Source organism: Schistocerca nitens, chromosome 5 (assembly GCF_023898315.1).
Source record: "Schistocerca nitens isolate TAMUIC-IGC-003100 chromosome 5, iqSchNite1.1, whole genome shotgun sequence".
Lineage (NCBI taxonomy): Eukaryota > Metazoa > Arthropoda > Insecta > Orthoptera > Acrididae > Schistocerca > Schistocerca nitens.
This window is the reverse complement of record NC_064618.1, coordinates 865,164,377-865,184,066: the sequence shown is the minus strand read 5'-3', so window position 1 is coordinate 865,184,066 and position 19,690 is coordinate 865,164,377. Positions and strand designations below refer to the sequence as shown.

Sequence of the window (19,690 nt, the reverse complement as noted above, 5' to 3'; positions counted from 1 at the left end):
CTTGCAGAATGTAGTTTCATTTCATTTGACAGTGAGTTATAAATACTGCTACCTTGATATGTAGAGTATTTGCTATTAAAGTCAACCTTCTGTTGACCAAATGAAAGTCTGATTCATGTCTCGTAAGAGGTCCTCCAATATGAATTACATATTGTAGTTTCATTTGTCAGTTGATCTCATTGCTGTACACCATTTCGGTTTATGTAAACATTCCGATTGTTGCTTCCGTGTGAATTTATTCCATTTCTTCATTGTGTGTAGAACCATAGAGCAGTTTACTATTGTACAATGTGTGCTAATATATAAAACATTGTATCAGAGCAGAGAAAATTATGTAGCAACTGTGAGATGTCTTCATTTGATTCTGGGTTGCAATAAAGTCTTAAGATAGTTGATATAAAGGGACTTTAAGTTGGACCATCATTGGCAGTGTGGGAAGTGGTGGAAGTGTGTGCAGTTCAGACGGCAACAGTAAAACTTTGGAAAGTAGAGAAAGAGAAGGGCAGATGCTGAGTGATGTAATCCAATAGAAAATAGTAGCAAAGGGAAACAGCATCGAGTTGTGGTATAGAAGAGCAGCTGTTATGCAAAATCAATCAGTGGAAAGTCAAGGATGGATGACAACAGTATGGAAAGGATAGATTGCTACCCTCCACATAGAGGAGTCGTTGAGTCGCAGGCAAGCACAGTGAAGAAGAATGCTAGAAATATACGGCTTTCGGACAATATCCTTCCTCAGAACTAGACAATTCACAAACACATTTACACAAGCAGAACTGAAACGCAAATGGCCGCTATTATCTCCAGGTGCTACAGTGAAACACTTTTTTGCCACGACTTCCCATAATTTCCTCGTCTCAAACTGTGCCTCACATCTTTCCCCAAATCCCTCACCATACAGACAACACAACTACGGAAACATGTACATACTCTGCAAGCCATCGTACGCTGTGTGGCAGAAGGTACACTGTTCCACAACTAGTTGTTTCCTTTCCTGCTCCAATCGCAAATAGAGCGAGGGAAAAATGACTGTCTATATGCCTCCATACGAGTCCTATTTTCTCGTACCTTATCTTTGCGGTCTGTATGCGAATTGTATGTTGGCGGCAGCAGGATCATTATGCTGTCAACTTCAAAAGCTGATTATCTGAACTTTATCAGTAGTGTTCTTCGAAGAGAATGTCTTCCTCCCCCCGGGGATTCCCACGTGAGCTTCCAAAGCATATCTGTAACACTTGCATGCTGACTGAACCTAACAGTAACAAATCTAGCACCTTGCCTCTGAATTGCTTTGATGTCTTCTTTCAATCTGACCTGGTGTGTATCCCAGTACTCAAGAATAGGTCGCACTGGTGTCCTATATGAGACCTCCTATGTAGATGAACTACACTTTCCAAAAATTCTCCCAAAAAATTGAAGTCCACCGTTTGCCTTCCCGACCACAATCCTCCTATGCTGTTTCATTTCATATTGCTTCACAGTGTTACACCCAGATATTTAAACTGCACGAGCGTGTCAGGCGGGACACCACTAATGCTGTATCTGAACATTAAGGGTTTGTTTTTCCTACTCATCTGCATTAACTTACATTTTTCTACATTAAGAGCCAGCTGCCATTCGTCATACTGACTAAAAATTTTGTCTATGTCATGCTGTATCAACCTACAGTCACTTAACTTTGCCTTTTCCTGTTCACCACAGCGTCATCAGCAAACAACCACAGATTGCTGCCCACCCTGCCTGCCAGATCATTTATGTACATAGAAAATAGCAATGGTCCTGTCACACTTCCCTGGGGTACTCCTGATGTTATCCCTGTCTCTGATGAACACTTGCCATTGAGGACAACATACGGGTTCTATTACTTAAGAAGTATTCGAGCCAGTCACACATCTGGGAGTCTATTCTGTATGCACATACATTTGTTAACAGTCTGCAGTGGGGTATTGTGTCGATTGCTTTTTGGAAACCTAGAAATATGGAATGTACCTGTGCCATTCATCCGTAGTTCACAGTAAATCTTGTGAGAAAAGAGCGATTTGGGTTTCACACAAGCAATGCTTTATAAAGCTGTGCTGATTCATGGAAATGAGCTTTTTGGTCTGTAGGAAATTTATTATATTAAAACTCCGAATATGCTCTAGAATTCTGCAGCAAACAAATGTTAAGGATTTGGTCTGTAATTTTCCAGGATTTGGTCTGTAATTTTCTGGGTCCGTTCTTTTATCCCTCTTATATACAGAAATCATCTGCACTTTTTCCCAGTTACTTGGCACTTTGTGCTAGGCGAGAGATTTCCGATAAATGCAAATGAAGTAAGAGGCCAGTGATGTAGAGTATTCTTTGCAAATCTGAAAGGACTGGAATCTACCACCTAAACCCTGATCCTACCCTTATGATGCTAGCTGCCAACAGAGGCACCACCATTGTGGTTATGAATCATAGGGATTACCTACCAGGCATAGAGTCTCTGCCAGAAGTCAGAATATCAGATAATGTTGGTGACACTATCTTACATATAAGCAGGCTGGAAGAACTAGTAAACACTGTTACTGAAGATAGCAATAACGTAGTGTCACGTTTATACATCAGGAAGACAAATGAATGGTTGTCAACAGAAACAGATGAAAATCAGGGTACTCTTGCACTTGGTAATGACAAGATTGAAAGCATATAAACTTTTGGCATATCAAATCAATGATAACTGGGACTTCTCTCAAGAAATTAACTGTAGAATTGAACAAGCCATTTCCAGCAAATGAGGAAATCTGTGACAAGCCTTGACATAAGTATTACACCTTGCACCTGACTACTTCAATGCCACGTGTTCAGTATCCTACTCCATGGAGTTGAGACTTTATAGGACTTACTGCAGTATTCTGTAAGGCATTTGAAATGTGGGCCTTTCAAAGGGTGTTAAGGATGGTTGGTTGGTTGGTTTGGGGAAGGAGACCAGACAGCGTGGTCATCGGTCTCATCGGATTAGGGAAGGATGGGGAAGGAAGTCGGTCGTGCCCTTTCAGAGGAACCATCCCAGCATTTGCCTGGAATGATTTAGGGAAATCACGGAAAACCTAAATCAGGATGGCCGGGCGCGGGATTGAACCGTCGTCCTCCCGAATGCATGTTAAGGATGTTGAGGACAGATAGCCACAGATGTGGCAGCACTGTGGCATATGAAGAAAGATTTAATAATTCTCAATATACCATCAAGAGAAGAAAAAGTTATCATCTTCACTTCAAACAGTAGGCCATTTTTTTTGTTTTGCCTGTTACAGTACCGATTGCTACCTCGGTCTCACTTGACTACTTCCCCCAAATGGCTGAAATCTTATCTGGAGAAATAATCTTCCTCCATTCATTCCTTTGAGATGTTCATTCCAGTTTCTTCTATTATCATGTATTTTGTAGAGGTTGCTAAACATGTTCACCTCTTCCCTTAATTTCCAAATTTCAAAATCTGTTGGCTTTTGTGCATCAATGTACTGCTCTTAGAAACCTCATCTCCATTGCTTGTATGTGGCGTTCTTGATGTTTACTTATAACATATGATTCATTTTGGTAAAGAAGCATTGGAACTGCCATTGTTTTATAGAATTTCAGTCTCGTTTGTTAAACAACGGAAAATCCAGGATGGAATGTAGCATTGTTGTGAAAAGGAAAGTTGCTATTCACCATATAGCGGAAATGCTGAGTCGCAGATGTTGTTGTTGTTGTCTTCAGTCCTCAGACTCGTTTGATGCAGCTCTCCATGCTACTCTATCCTGTGCAAGCTGCTTCATCTCCCAGTACCTACTGCAACCTACATCCTTCTGAATCTGCTTAGTGTATTCATCTCTTGGTCTCCCTCTACGATTTTTACCCTCCACGCTGCCCTCCAATGCTAAATTTGTGATCCCCTGATGCCTCAAAACATGTCCTACCAACCGGTCCCTTCTTTTTGTCAAGTTGTGCCACAAACTCCTCTTCTCCCCAATCCTATTCAATACCTCCTCATTAGTTATGTGATCTACCCATCTAATCTTCAGCATTCTTCTGTAGCACCACATTTCGAAAGCTTCTATTCTCTTCTTGTCCAAACTATCTATCGTCCATGTTTCACTTCCATACATAGCTACACTCCATACAAATACTTTCAGAAACAACTTCCTGACACTTAAATCTATACTCGATGTTAACAAATTTCTCTTCTTCAGAAACGCTTTCATTCCCATTGCCAGTCTACATTTTATATCCTCTCTACTTCGACCATCATCAGTTATTTTACTCCCTAAATAGCAAAACTCCTTTACTACTTTAAGTGTCTCATTTCCTAATCTAATTCCCTCAGCATCACCCGACTTAATTCGACTACATTCCATTATCCTCGTTTTGCTTTTGTTGATGTTCATCTTATATCCTCCTTTCAAGACACTGTCCATTCCGTTCAACTGCTCTTCCAAGTCCTTTGCTGTCTCTGACAGAATTACAATGTCATCGGCGAACCTCAAAGTTTTTATTTCTTCTTCATTGATTTTAATATCTACTCCGAATTTTTCTATTGTTTCCTTTACTGCTTGCTCAATATACAGATTGAATAACATCGGGGAGAGGCTACAACCCTGTCTCACTTCCTTCCCAACCACTGCTTCCCTTTCATGTCCCTCGACTCTTATAACTGCCATCTGGTTTCTGTACAAATTGTAAATAGCTTTTCGCTCCCTGTATTTTACCTCTGCCACCTTCAGAATTTGAAAGAGAGTATTCCAGTTAACATTGTCAAAAGCTTTCTCTAAGTCTACAAATGCTAGAAACGTAGGTTTGCCTTTTCTTAATCTTTCTTCTAAGATAAGTCGTAAGGTTAGTATTGCGTCACGTGTTCCAACATTTCTACGGAATCCAAACTGATCTTCCCCGAGGTCCGCTCCTACCAGTTTTTCCATTCGTCTGTAAAGAATTCGTGTTAGTATTTTGCAGCTGTGGCTTATTAAACTGATATGTTCGGTAATTTTCACATCTGTCAACACTTGATTTCTTTGGGATTGGAATTATTATATTCTTCTTGAAGTCTGAGGGTATTTCGCCTGTCTCATACATCTTGCTCACCAGATGGTAGAGTTTTGTCTGGACTGGCTCTCCCAAGGCCATCAGTAGTTCTAATGGAATGTTGTCTACTCCCGGGGCCTTGTTTCGACTCAGGTCTTTCAGTGCTCTGTCAAACTCTTCACACAGTATCTTATCTCCCATTTCGTCTTCATCTACATCCTCTTCCATTTCCATAATATTGTCCTCAAGCACATCGCCCTTGTATAAACCCTCTATATACTCCTTCCACCTTTCTGCCTTCCCTTCTTTGCTTAGAACTGGGTTTCTATCTGAGCTCTTGGTATTCATACAAGTGGTTCTCTTCTCTCCAAAGGTCTCTTTAATTTTCCTGTAGGCAGTATCTATCTTACCCCTAGTGAGAAAAGCCTCTACATCCTTACATTTGACCTCTAGCCATCCCTGCTTAGCCATTTTGCACTTCCTGTCGATCTCATTTTTGAGACATTTGTATTCCTTTTTGCCTGCTTCATTTACTGCATTTTTATATTTTCTCCTTTCATCAATTAAATTCAATATTTTTTCTGTTACCCAAGGATTTCTACTAGACGTTGTCTTTTTACCTACTTGATCATCTGCTGCCTTCACCACTTCATCCCTCAGAGCTACCCATTCTTCTTCTACTGTATTTCTTTCCCCCATTCCTGTCAATTGTTCCCTTATGCTCTCCCTGAAACTCTGTACAACCTCTGGTTCTTTCAGTTTATCCAGGTCCCATCTCTTTAAATTAGCACCTTTTTGTAGTTTCTTCAGTTTTAATCTACAGCTCATAACCACTAGATTGTGGTCAGAGTCCACATCTGCCGCTGGAAATGTCTTACAATTTAAAACCTGGTTCCTAAATCTCTGTCTTACCATTATATAATCTATCTGATACCTTCTAGTATCTCCAGGATTCTTCCATGTATACAACCTTCTTTTATGATTCTTGAACCAAGTGTTAGCTATGATTAAGTTATGCTCTGTGCAAAATTCTATCAGACGGCTTCCTCTTTCATTTCTTCCACCGCAGATAGGCACAACAAAAAGACTGTCACAAATATAGCTTTCACCCACCCACACACACACACACACACACACACACACACACACACACTCTTACTGGCTGAAAGCTTTATTCATGACAGTCTTTTTATTGTGCCTATATAGTGAGTAGCAACTTTCCTTTTCACAATCTTGTTTGTTACCTCATTTTATTTTTTACATATCTGTTTATTGTTCCACATTATTCCCAGGCTTAGCTAATTTCCTCCCTATGTCTTCGTCATACTCACATACGATGTCACAGCCAAAGTAATTAAATGCTTGACCTGTTCTATAGTTCTGTTGTTGATCAAGTTTTGTGCGTACAGGATATTTCCCAGGAACAGGAATTCTGCCTTATGCAAGACACCTTTTTTTCTGTTTTGTTTCACCCAGACATTTTTCAGCACATTTTGTGCTATCTTCAGTGGGTTCTTAATTATTTTTTAACTGCAAAATTGTTGTTATAAATTAACATTTAGCAAAACTTTATATCAAAGTTCTGTTTATAGCTAATTGGCAAAAAGAGTGGATGTATGCATTAGTTTACATACCTTACATCATACTATTGGACATTTATTTTGGCAGCTATTCTGCTGTACGAGCTACAACTTCTCATCTGCAAAACGGCAAAACATAATTTTTATTTTTCTGTTTATTACGCATTTTCAATCAGAAATGAGTATAAATCACATTTTTCATGCGTAGCTTACAGTTTTGTTATTGTGGTGCTTTCTCATATGTTGCTGGTGATGTGAACAGGCAGATTTCGTGGCCTATGGTCGCTTGACACTGCACTTTCACTGATTTTTCAAAACTGGGCAGACTTTTCGCTGACATTACATGTTTTTGTGTCTGTGTGGTGTTCATTTGTTTCGTAGCGTGTTTGGCTGGGTGAGGCGTGCGTGTTTGAAGTGTATTTGGCATCTGTGGTGTGTGTGTGTGTGTGTGTGTGTGTGTGTGTGTGTGTGTGTGTGTAGAGGGAGGGAGGGAGGTAGGTAGGTAGGTTTTTCCCCTGAGTTGTTTTGGTTGTGGGTGTTATTTGTATAGTTCTTCTATTGTGGCGAAGAGAGTTTTATTGCACAGTGATTTGTATTCATTGAGTACTTTCTTTTCTTGGCTGTTGATTTTTGGATGTGATAGTTCTCTCTCTCTCTCTCTCTCTCTCTCTCACTCACACACACACACACACACACACACACACACACACACACACACACACCTACCTCAGGGTGTACCAGTAAATATATAAAAACGTGCATATAGCACTGCAGTAGGTATATAAAAAGGCGCATGTAGCACTCTAGTAGGTATATAAAAGCATGTGTATATTCAAATGCAGCATTGTATCAAAATTTCAAAGCAATAGGTGAAGAACTTTCAATTGGTGTACTTTATTATTTCTTAATATTTACACTGGTAGGATAGCAGATAGTTCTAACTGGCTTAAAATTTCTCCATGTGGAAAAATCTGCTTCCAGTGATTTGGAGCATGGAGCAGTGCGTATGGTAGTGTGCCCTCAGGGTGTCACTCAAGACTTTGTCTATACTCCACACCCCAAATTCAGAAGAATTTATCTTGTATTAACATATCTAGAAGTATTCTGATGATAACATCTTAGCTACAGGGGTGGACAGAAATATGGAAATACCAAAACACAAAATGTTACCATTCCTAAATGGTGTAGGAAAACCGTTGGGATTCGAAACAGCTTCCAATTGTCCCAAAAAGGATGAATACACGTCTTACACAGTTTTCAAAGGAATCTTGTACCATTGTTCCTGGAAAATAGCTGCAAGTTCAGGGAATGATGATGGAGGTGGTGAGCGATCAGGCATTTTCCTCTACAAAGTGGACAACCGAAGGCTTAATATTATTGAAATCTGGTGACTGGTGGTGAGGTGGGAGATATGACAGTTCATCCTCCTGCTTACAAAACCAGTCCTGGTTGATGCAAGCTGTGTCAGCAGGGGCCCTGTCATCTTGGAACACAGCATCACCATTGGGAATGAACATTGTACTCTGGGATGGACCTGACTAGCCAAAATGCTCACATAATGCTTGGCAGTAATGCATCCTAGAGTAACTATGGGGCCCATGAAATAAGATGACAAGGTTGCCCTAATCATTTACTGAACCCCCACCATTTTTCAGTCTTACAATGTAAACACAGCCAGAAGTTGGAAACGGTGTACAACAAGACTCGTCCAATCGTATGAATTTCTTCCATTGCTCCATAGTCCAGGTTTTATGGCTTCAGCACCACATTTTCCTTTTATGGGAATTTGCATCACTGATGAGTGGTTTTAGAATTTATGTTCACCTGCCCTGCAATTCCCTGCTTATGGAGCTGCCTTCATGTTGTTTTACTGCTGACATGGTTCACAAGTGTGACATTCAGATCTGTGGTGACTTATACAGCTGTCGTAGTCTTATTCTTTTGTGACAGTTCTTTTCAAAGAACATCGGCCTTGATCACTCAACATGCACTTTTGACTCGGTTGAAAGTGCTGACGAAAATTTTTCATTCTCTGCATGTCAGCTTAAATTACATGAATAAAACTGCTTGGGAATCAAGTGATGTTAAGAGTTCAAGGCATTTGTCTGTAAGCTGTTGTGATCTTTCTAACCAGGTGATGTCACAAAACATTTATCCATACTTAATAACATACTTAATAATACATACCACATTGTCTGAAATATAGCATTTAAAGGCCTAAGTCAGGCTTCCAAATATATATATATATATATATATATATATATATATATATATATATATATATTTGCCCTCCATATTTGCCATGTGATTACTGATAGCCTCTTCTCAAGGTTGGCAGCTATATGATATACTCATGAAGCAACCTTGAGTAGGTGTTAAAGCATTATCCGGGGCATTTTGTCACAATGTTAGTTCATTACTGAAAATATTAGAGATAAAAGGCGAGTAACAATGAAGACTGAGTAAATAGAGTGAGGGTCATGGAGATAGTTTTTTTAAAAGGGATAATTATATTACTAGCTTTTGGAACATTTAAATGGTTCTTTGTCAGAAGGAAAACGTGCAGGAAACTGCAAAAGAGTGAAAAATTTAATTACAGCAAAAAGGAAAAATTACTTTGAGCAGCACTGTTAGGTGGAATATAATGCACGTAAAAGGAAGTGGAAACAATAATCAGTGATCTTCTTCCTGCATTTTGTATTACTGTCAAAACAACACAGTGTGATTTTTCTTTCCTACCAGCACTTATAAAACTAACCAGTTTTCCTTATCTCCAAACTTGATTTCTTTTGATGAAGCAAATACTTTAAAAACTGGAATCCTGCCGTTATTATTTTTGCTGTTAATAATAATAATAATAATAATAAATCCCGTGGAGGCCCGGGAAAAGAATAGGTCTCCGGTATGTTCTGCCAGTCGTAAAAGGCGATGAAAAGAACAAACCACTAATAGGGCTAACCCCCCTTTTAGTGTGATGAGTTGGTTCAGGACAGAACTAAAGAAGCCTCGGACAAGCGCTGTCATGGTCGGGGACGACGCTTGAACCCTATGCCCGCCCACAATGGTAACAACACTGCTAGCCAACTGGAAACTGATTTAAATCCAAATAGAGGTGTTTTGCAGGATATGCTTCCTGCAACCACCCTAGAAGGAAAACAAAGACAGAGGATGAGATGGTCAGATGAAGTTAATCGACACCTCATGTTCTGTTATTACCCAGCAACAAACCTAGGAACCAACACAACTGGATACAGATCACAAGTATACACAACATTTATTACCAGATACCCAGAATTAAAATTTTTAACAGAATGACGACTACCTGATCAGATCCGTGTAATAATCAAAAATAACAGGATACCCCAGTCAGAATTAGAAAACATCAAACAACTAGTACAACAAATACTGGAACAAAATAATGTGCAATCAGAAGAAGAAGAAAATACAGTAATGGACTCAAACATCCCAGAGCAAACAAACAAAGAACAACACGCATCAATTAAACAATCAGAGGAAAACGAAATCTTAAGACAGCCACCAGAACAAGAACAAATAGAACACAAAGTGACACACATGTTAGATATAGAAGAAAAATTTCAGCTGATATATATGGAATACAAAGACACAAATACAGACATTAGACCATTCTTGCATAGACCACCAAATAACCCACAAGTCGAAACAACAATAAAAACTATCAACACAATCATACACAACAAAATAAATGAAAACACAACTATGGAAGAGTTACAACTACTGGTTTATATAGGAGCACTCGCTACACTAAATATACACACTAGGCAGAGATCAGAACCAACCAACACACAGAAGAAACCCACAAAACCAGAATGGCAACACAGGCTACAGATCAGAATAGAAAAACTGAGAAAAGACATCGGACAGCTAACACAATTTATAAGAAATGAAATGTCAGAAAAAAAAAACGAAAAAGGTTAGGTAAAATCTCACAACAAGAAGTGATAGAGCAATTAGATGAAAAGAAGCAGAAATTACAAGCATTGGCCAAACGACTTAGAAGATACAAAAAAAGTGAAAATAGAAGGAAACAAAAACAAACATTCAATACAAACCAAAAGAAATTTTACCAGACAATAGATAACACACACATTAAAATAGACAATCCACCAAACATAACAGAAATGGAACACTTCTGGAGCAACATATGGTTAAACCTGGTACAACATAACAGGCATGCACGGTGGATACAAGCAGAAACAGGCACATATAAGTTGATACCACAAATGCCTGAAGTAAAAATTTTGCAACATAAAGTCACCCAAGCAATTAATTCTACTCACAATTGGAAAGCCCCTGGAAAAGATAAAATAGCAAATTTCTGGCTAAAGAAGTTCACCTCAACACATTCACATCTAACTAAATTATTTAACAGTTACATTGCAGACCCATACACATTCCCTGATACACTTACACATGGAATAACTTATCTGAAACCTAAAGATCAAGCAGACACAGCAAACCCAGCTAAATATCGCCCCGTAACATGCCTACCAACAATATACAAAATATTAACTTCAGTCATTACACAGAAATTATTGACACATACAACACAGAACAAAATTATAAATGAAGAACAAAAACGCTGTTGCAAAGGAGCACGAGGATGTAAAGAGCAACTGATAATAGATGCAGAGGTGACATATCAAGCTAAAACTAAACAAAGGTCGCTACACTACGCATACATTGATTACCAAAAAGCTTCTGATAGTGTACCCCACTCATGGTTACTACAAATATTGGAAATATACAAAGTAGATCCTAAATTGATACAGTTCCTAAACATAGTAATGAAAAATTGGAAAACCACACTTAATATCCAAATAAATTCAAATATCATCACATCACAGCCAATACAGATTAAGCGTGGAATATACCAACGAGACTTATTAAGTCCTTTCTGGTTCTGCCTTGCTCTGAACCCACTATCCAACATGCTAAATAATACAAATTATGGATACAATATTACTGGAACATACCCACACAAAATCACACATTTGCTATACATGGATGATCTAAAACTACTGGCAGCAACAAATCAACAACTCAACCAATTACTAAAGATAACAGAAGTATTCAGCAATGATATAAATATGGCTTTTGGAACAGACAAATGTAAGAAAAATAGCATAGTCAAGGGAAAACACACTAAACAAGAAGATTACATAATGGATAACCACAGCACCTGCATAGAAGCAATGGAAAAAACAGATGCCTATAAATATCTAGGATACAGACAAAAAATAGGAATAGATAATACAAGAAAAATATAGACAAAGACTAACAAAAATACTGAAAACAGAATTGACAGCAAGAAACAAGACAAAAGCTATAAATACTTACACTATACCAATATTGACCTACTCATTTGGAGTAGTGAAACGGAGTAACACAGACCTAGAAGCACTCAATACACTTACTCGATCACAATGCCACAAATATAGAATACATCACATACATTCAGCAACAGAAAGATTCACATTAAGCAGAAAGGAAGGAGGAAGGGGATTTATCGACATAAAATACCTACATTATGGACAGGTAGACAATTTAAGAAAATTCTTTCTAGAACGCGCAGAAACTAGCAAAATACACAAAGCAATCACTCATATAAATACATCGGCTACACCACTGCAATTTCATAACCACTTCTACAACCCTTTAGATCAAATAACATCAACAGATACGAAGAAAGTAAATTGGAAAAAGAAAACACTACATGGCAAGCACCCGTATCATCTAACACAGCCACACATCGATCAAGACGCATCCAACACATGGCTAAGAAAAGGCAATATATACAGTGAGACAGAAGGATTCATGATTGCAATACAGGATCAAACAATAAACACCAGATATTACAGCAATCATATTATTAAAGATCCCAATACCACAACAGATAAATGCAGACTTTGCAAACAACAAATAGAAACAGTAGATCACATCACAAGCGGATGTACAATACTAGCAAATACAGAAAACCCCAGAAGACATGACAATGTAGCAAAAATAATACATCAACAGCTTGCCTTACAACATAAACTTGTAAAACAACACGTTCCCACATACAAGTATGCACCACAAAATGTACTGGAGAACGATGAATACAAATTATACTGGAACAGAACCATTATAACAGATAAAACAACACCACATAACAAACCTGACATCATACTCACCAATAAAAAGAAGAAATTAACACAACTAATCGAAATATCCATATTCAATACAACAAATATACAAAAGAAAACAGGAGAAAAAATTGAAAAATACATCCAACTGGCTGAGGAAGTCAAGGACATGTGGCATTAGCATAAAGTTGACATTATACCAATTATACTATCAACTACAGGAGTCATACCACACAATATCCACCAGTACATCAATGCAATACAGCTACATCTAAACTTATATATACAGCTACAGAAATCTGTAATTATTGATACATGTTCAATTACCCGAAAGTTCCTAAATGCAATATAACACTTACCGTAGAGTTAAAAGGAAGTGACGCTTGATCAAGGTCCGCGTCACTTTCCATTTTTAACCAGACTTAACATCTGAGAAAGTAAAGAAATAACAATAATAATAATAATAATAATGATGATGGAAGTCACGCTTGATCAAGGTCCGCGTCACTTTCCATTTTTAACCAGACACAACGTCTGAGACAGGAAAGAGAAATAATAATAATAATAATAATAATAATTTGTGGCTGTGTAACCTGCTCCAGCTGTTCTTATTACAGCAATTGGTTAGTGAACACACCTGTCAGATATTATTATGTTAGTTTTTAACCACAATTTTGAATTAAATCATTGACAGTTCACACACATAAGTGTCATTTCCTTAATTTATTATTTTCTGTGGTGCCTTTAGGTTGAAGATGACTTGGAGAAACTGAAGAATGCATCAAGCCAATCAGAATTGTTGGACAACATCAAAGCATTTGGTCGTAATGCCTCGGAACTTATGAGCCAAGCAGCAAAGAGGCAACAAGAACTGAAGGATCCTCAGTTAAGAGATGATCTGGCAGCTGCAAGAGCAGTCCTCAAGAAGCATTCCACTATGTTACTCACAGCCTCAAAGGTAAATGAATTATGACTCTTCTTCCACAAGTTATCTAAAGACTCAGTTGTCAAACCCATTTTCTAAGCTGCTTTAGTGATTTGTGTTGTAATACTATTTGGTCATTGTAATAATGCGCATTGTAAACTTGGAAGTTATATTTTGAGTATCATAATTCGTTGCTCAAAAGAAAATGGATGGCTATTACTAGAATTGTGTAACTTAATTTAGGTGATGCCTGGAAATATCTGTTTACCCATTATGTAATGCTAAATTTTAGTGTTGCCTTTTCAAACTCCCATGTAGTTTGTTAACAACTGTACTTGTAAAACATAATCTTAATACAGAATAAGTAAATATTTAAGAACCACCCATTGTGCATCCCACAGTCTCATCGACATTGTATATCAATGGCGTCTGTATATACGAGTATTGTAACTCTCCACCACTCCATCTTGTGGAATGGCAACTTAAGAATGCTACAAGAACGGTATGATATTGAGCCTAATAGCACGGATACTGTTTTTTGATAACAAATTCGTGTGCCATATGTTTTTGCAGACGTATATCTGTACATCCTCACTTGGAGCTTTACTTAGGAGACGAGCTACTAGAAGTAGCTTTTTAGCATTACTATTTAATGTTAAAGTAACATGGACACCACACATACACCAACTCAGGGATTATTGCTTGAGGAGTCTAAATGCTCTCTGTTTCATCTTCATCACCACCATCACTATCACCATTATCTCCTCCTGGGGAATTGATCAAGTGGTTTTATCAATGTTTTTTAAAATGCTAATTTGACCTATCTTAGGCTATGAATATATTGCTTACGGTTCAGCAGCAACATCTATGCTGGATGTATTAGACCCTTTACAACATAATGGAGTAAGTGTAGCAACTGGAGCCTTTTGTATTGACCCTCCTTGTAGAAACAAGCAGCCTTCCTTTGAGAGTGCAACACGAGCTACTCCTGATTGGATACTCACTTGCTCTCAACCAGCAGCTAGAGTACCCTTGTTATCCCATTCTGCTACAAAATTACAGAACCTGGCTGCCTATGAAACACCTCTGAACATGTATACTAGCTGAGGTATGCCTTGAAGATCTATGTAGAGAACTCCAACTCTCCTCACTTGCTTTTTATGCAAGAACCACATCTTTGATTTCCCTTGGTATGTCCCTAGGCCAGTGATGTGGATGGACATGCACTGTTACACCAAGGGAACTATAGATTCCACCACTGACAACAGATGATTGACTCTATATATCATGATTATCCACACAATTAAATCATATATACAGGTTTCTCTAAGTCCAATGAATGTGTTGACTATGCCAATGGCTGTGGAGGAGCAATACTCTGTACTGAGTATGTGCAGTACATTTATTGCATAAGTAACAGCCATATTTCGAGCTCTTCAACGTATCAAAGTTCATCCAAACCTCATGTATATGAGTCCTTGATTGGACTGTGAGTAATAGACGATTGCTGTACACGAAATCTGCTGGTCTCCAACATTCACAACCTGCTATATAATCTCTACAGAACAAAAATCTCCATAACTTTTCTATGGACACGGTCACATGGGCGTCCTAGGTAATCAACTTGGTGACAGACTTTCCAAGGATGCAACAACAGTGGAAACATTACAACTGTGAACCTCAGACAGTGATGTTTGATCCCATCTCAAGACACTTATCTGAGGTAGGGAACATAGAATGGCAAAATACTGCACATTTGAAAAAACTCCAATAAATAAACAAGACCACTGAAGAGTGGCGACCTTCACTCCTGGCATGGCGTCTCACAAAGCAGCTGTGGTCCTAAACTTCATGCACATTGGTCACACCCCTCCTCACAAAGTGCACTTGTGGAGCACCTTTTACAGTACTTCATATACTCTTTACATTTTTTAGGAGAGAATGCATGCTACACTAAAATCTAAAGCTATTACTAACAGAACTAGCTTAGGGAGTGAGAACACAGGTATGCCTTTTGCTGGTACTCTTAACTTCAATAGGCCCTCATGTATGCTGTGCATCTGAACTGATGCATAGTACTACCTTCTACCCCTGAAATGTGTATGCTTACTTTCTTTCCCTTTCCATTTGTACATATCGTACAGTTTTATGTTCATTCCTCTGTTGTTGTTGTTGTTGTGTCTTCAGTCCAGAGACTGGTTTGATGCAGCTCTCCATGCTACCCTACCCTGTGCAAGCTTCTTCATCTCCCAGTACTTACTGCAACACACATCCTTCAGAATCCGCGTAGTGTATTCATCTCTTGGTCTCCCTCTACGAGTTTTACCCTCCACGCTGCCCTCCAATACTAAATTGGTGATCCCTTGATGCCTCAGAATATGCCCTACCAACCGATCCCTTCTGCTAGTCAAGTTGTGCCACAAATTTCTCTTCTCTCCAATTCTATTCAATACCTCATTAGTTACATGATCTACCCATCTCTTCTTGACCATTCTTCTGTAGCAACACATTTCGGAAGCTTCTATTCTCTTCTTGTCTAAACTATTTATCGTCCACGTTTCAGTTCCATACATGGCTACACTCCGTACAAATACTTTCAGAAATGACTTCTTGACACATAAAACTATCCTCAATGTTAATAACCTTCAGAAACACTTTCCTTGCCGTTGCCAGTCTACATTTTAAATCCTCTCTGCTTCGACCATCATCAGTTATTTTGCTCCCCAAATAGCAAAACTCATTTACTACTTTAAGCATCTCCTTTCCTAATCTAATTCCCGCAGCATCACCCGATTTAATTTGGATACATTCCATTATCCTCATTTTCTTTTGTTGATGTTTATCTTATATCCTCCTTTCAAGACATTGTCCATTCCGTTCAACTGCTCTTCCAAGTCCTTTGCTGTCTCTGACAGAATTACAATGTCATCGGTGAACCTCAAAGTTTTTATTTCTTCTCCATGGATTTTAATTCCTACTCCGAATTTTTCTTTTGTTTCCTTTACTGCTTGCTCAGTATACATATTGAATAAAATCGGGGAGAGGCTACAACCCTGTCTCACTCCCTTCCCAACCACTGCTTCCCTTTCATGCCCCTCTACTCTTACAACTGCCATCTGGTTTCTGTACAAATTGTAAATAGCCTTTCACTCCCTGTATTTTACCCCTGCCATCTTCAGAATTTGAAAGAGAGTATTCCAGTCAACATTGTCAAAAGCTTTCTCTAAGTCTACAAATACTAGAAACGTATGTTTGCCTTTCCTTAATCTTTCCAAGATAAGTCATAGGGCCAGTATTGCCTCATGTGTTCCAACATTTCTATGGAATCCAAACTGATCTCCCGTGAGGTTGGCTACTACCAGTTTTTCCATTCGTCTGTAAAGAATTCGTGTTAGTATTTTGCAGCCATGGCTTATTAAACTGATAGTTTGCTAATTTTCACATGTCAACACCTGCTTTCTTTGGGATTGGAATTATTACACTACTGGCCATTAAAATTGCTACACCATGAAGATGATGTGCTACAGACACGAAATTTAACTGACAGGAAGAAGATGCTGTGATATGCAAATGATTGGTTTTTAGAGCATTCACACAAGGTTGGTGTCGGTGGCGACACCTACAACGTGCTGACATGAGGAAAGTTTCCAACTGATTTCTCATACACAAACAGCAGATGAGCGGCGTTGCCTGGTGAAACGTTGTTGTGATGTCTAGTGTAAGGAGGAGAAACGCGTACCATCACGTTTCAGACTTTTATAAAGGTCGGATTCTAGCCTATCGCGATTGCGGTTTATCGTATCACGGCATTGCTGCTCGCGTTGGTCGAGATCCAATGACTGTTAGCATAATATGAAATCGGTGGCTTCAGGAGAGTAATACGGAACGCCGTGCTGGATCCCAATGGCCTCGTATCACTAGCAGTCGAGATGACAGGCATCTCATCCGCATGGCTGTAACAGATCGTGCAGCCACATCTCGATCCCTGAGTCAACAGATGAGGACGTTTGCAAGACAACAACCATCTGCACGAACAGTTAGATGACGTTTTCAGCAGCATGGACTATCGGCTCGGAGACCATGGCTGCGGTTACCCTTGACGCTGCATCACAGACAGGAGCACCTGCCATGGTGTACTCAACGATGAACCTGGGTGCACAAATGGCAAAACGTCATTTTTTCGGATGAATCCAGGTTCTGTTTACAGAATCATTATGGTCGCATCCATGTTTGGCGACATCGCGGTGAACACACATTGGAAGCGTGTATCCGTCATTGCCATACTGGCGTATCACCTGGCGTGATGGTGTGGGTTGCCATTGGTTACACGTCTGGGTTACCTCTTGTTTGCACTGACGGCACTTTGAACAATGGATGCTACATTTTAGATGTGTTACGACCCGTGGCTCTACCCTTCATTTGATCCCTGCGAAACCCTACATTTCAGCAGTATAATGCACGACCTCATGTTGCAGGTCCTGTACGGGCCTTTCTGGATACAGAAAATGTTCGACTGCTGCCCTGGCCAGCACATTCTCCAGATCTCTCACCAATTGAAAACATCTGGTCAGTGGTGGCTGAGCAACTGGCTCGTCACTACTCTTGATGAACTGTGGTATCGTGTTAAAGCTGCATGGGCAGCTCTACCTGTACATGCCATCCAAGCCATGTTTGACTCAATGCCTAGGTGTATCAAGGCCGTTATTATGGCCAGAGGTGGTTGTTCTGGGTACTGATTTCTCAGGATCTATGCAGCCAAATTGTGTGAAAATGTAATCACATATCAGTTCTAGTATAATATATTTGTCCAATGAATACCCGTTTATCATCTGCATTTCTTCTTGGTGTAGCAATTTTAATGTCCAGTAGTGTATATTCTTCTTGAAGTCTGAGGGTATTTCGCCTGTCTCATACATCTTGCCTACTAGATGGTAGAGTTTTGTTAGGCCTGGCTCTCCCAAGGCTGTCAGTAGTTCTAATGAAGTGTTGTCTACTCCCAGGGCCTTGTTTCAACTTAGGGCTTTCAGTGCTCTGTCCAACTCTTCACGCAGTATCATATACCCAATTTCATCTTCATCTACATTCTCTTCCATTTCTATAATATTGTCCTCAAGAACATCACCCTTGTATAGACCCTATATGTACTCCTTCCACCTTTCTGCTTTCCCTTCTTTACTTAGAACTGCGTTTCCATCTGAGCTCTTGATATTCATGCAAGTGGTTCTCTTTTTCTCCAAAGGTCTCTTTTAATTTTCCTGTAGGCAGTATCTATCTTACCCCTAGTGATATGTGCCTCTACATCCTTACATTTGTCCTCTAACCATCCATGCTTAGCCATTTTGCACTTCCTGTCGATCTCATTTTTGAGACGGGCTTCTTTTACTGCATTTTTATGTTTTCTCCATTCATCCATTAAATTCAATATCTCTTCTGTTACCCAAGGATTTCTATTAGCCCTCGTCTTTTTACCTACTTGATCCTCTGCTGCCTTCACTATCTCGTCTCTCAAAGCTACCCATTCTTCTCCTACTGTATTTCTTTCCCCCATAGGATTGATAGAAGAGATAGAGAAGATCCAACGGAGAGCAGCGCGCTTCGTTACAGGACAAGTCCTCTCTTCCACAATATAAATGTGTCCATTTCCTTTGCTACTTACCACAAATCAAACTGTCACTGAAAGAGGATGCTTGACTCATCGAGCTGTGCAATCTTTGTGGAATGTTTCATGCCTCCTGCACCTCACAAATTCTGTTTTGTCTTGCAGAATTTGAATACTTGTTTCATCAGAAAATGGACCTGAAAAGAATTTACATGTCACAATTGGAAGTGTCAGTTATGATAAAAGAAGGAGCAGGATGATGAGATCATTTATTTATCTCATTCCAGTCATCCATGGTCCAGTTTTTGTACTTTTTGTCCCATTCTAGTCATTTTTGTTTCATCACTGGGTTAAGTTTGTGTCTCTTGGCAGCACAATGGCGTTGTAGCCCCAT

The 19,690-nt window shown here is 39.1% G+C and overlaps 1 protein-coding gene across 2 annotated transcripts in view; it reads left to right on the top strand.

Annotated features, from left to right (window-relative positions):
* LOC126259354 (catenin alpha) overlaps positions 1-19,690 on the top strand; it is a 154,549-nt gene that overhangs the window by 21,560 nt on the left and 113,299 nt on the right. For both annotated transcript variants that reach the window (XM_049956080.1, XM_049956081.1), the window contains exon 4: positions 13,521-13,730. In XM_049956080.1, the coding sequence (XP_049812037.1) occupies positions 13,521-13,730 (210 nt within the window). The remainder of the gene's footprint in view (positions 1-13,520; positions 13,731-19,690) is intronic.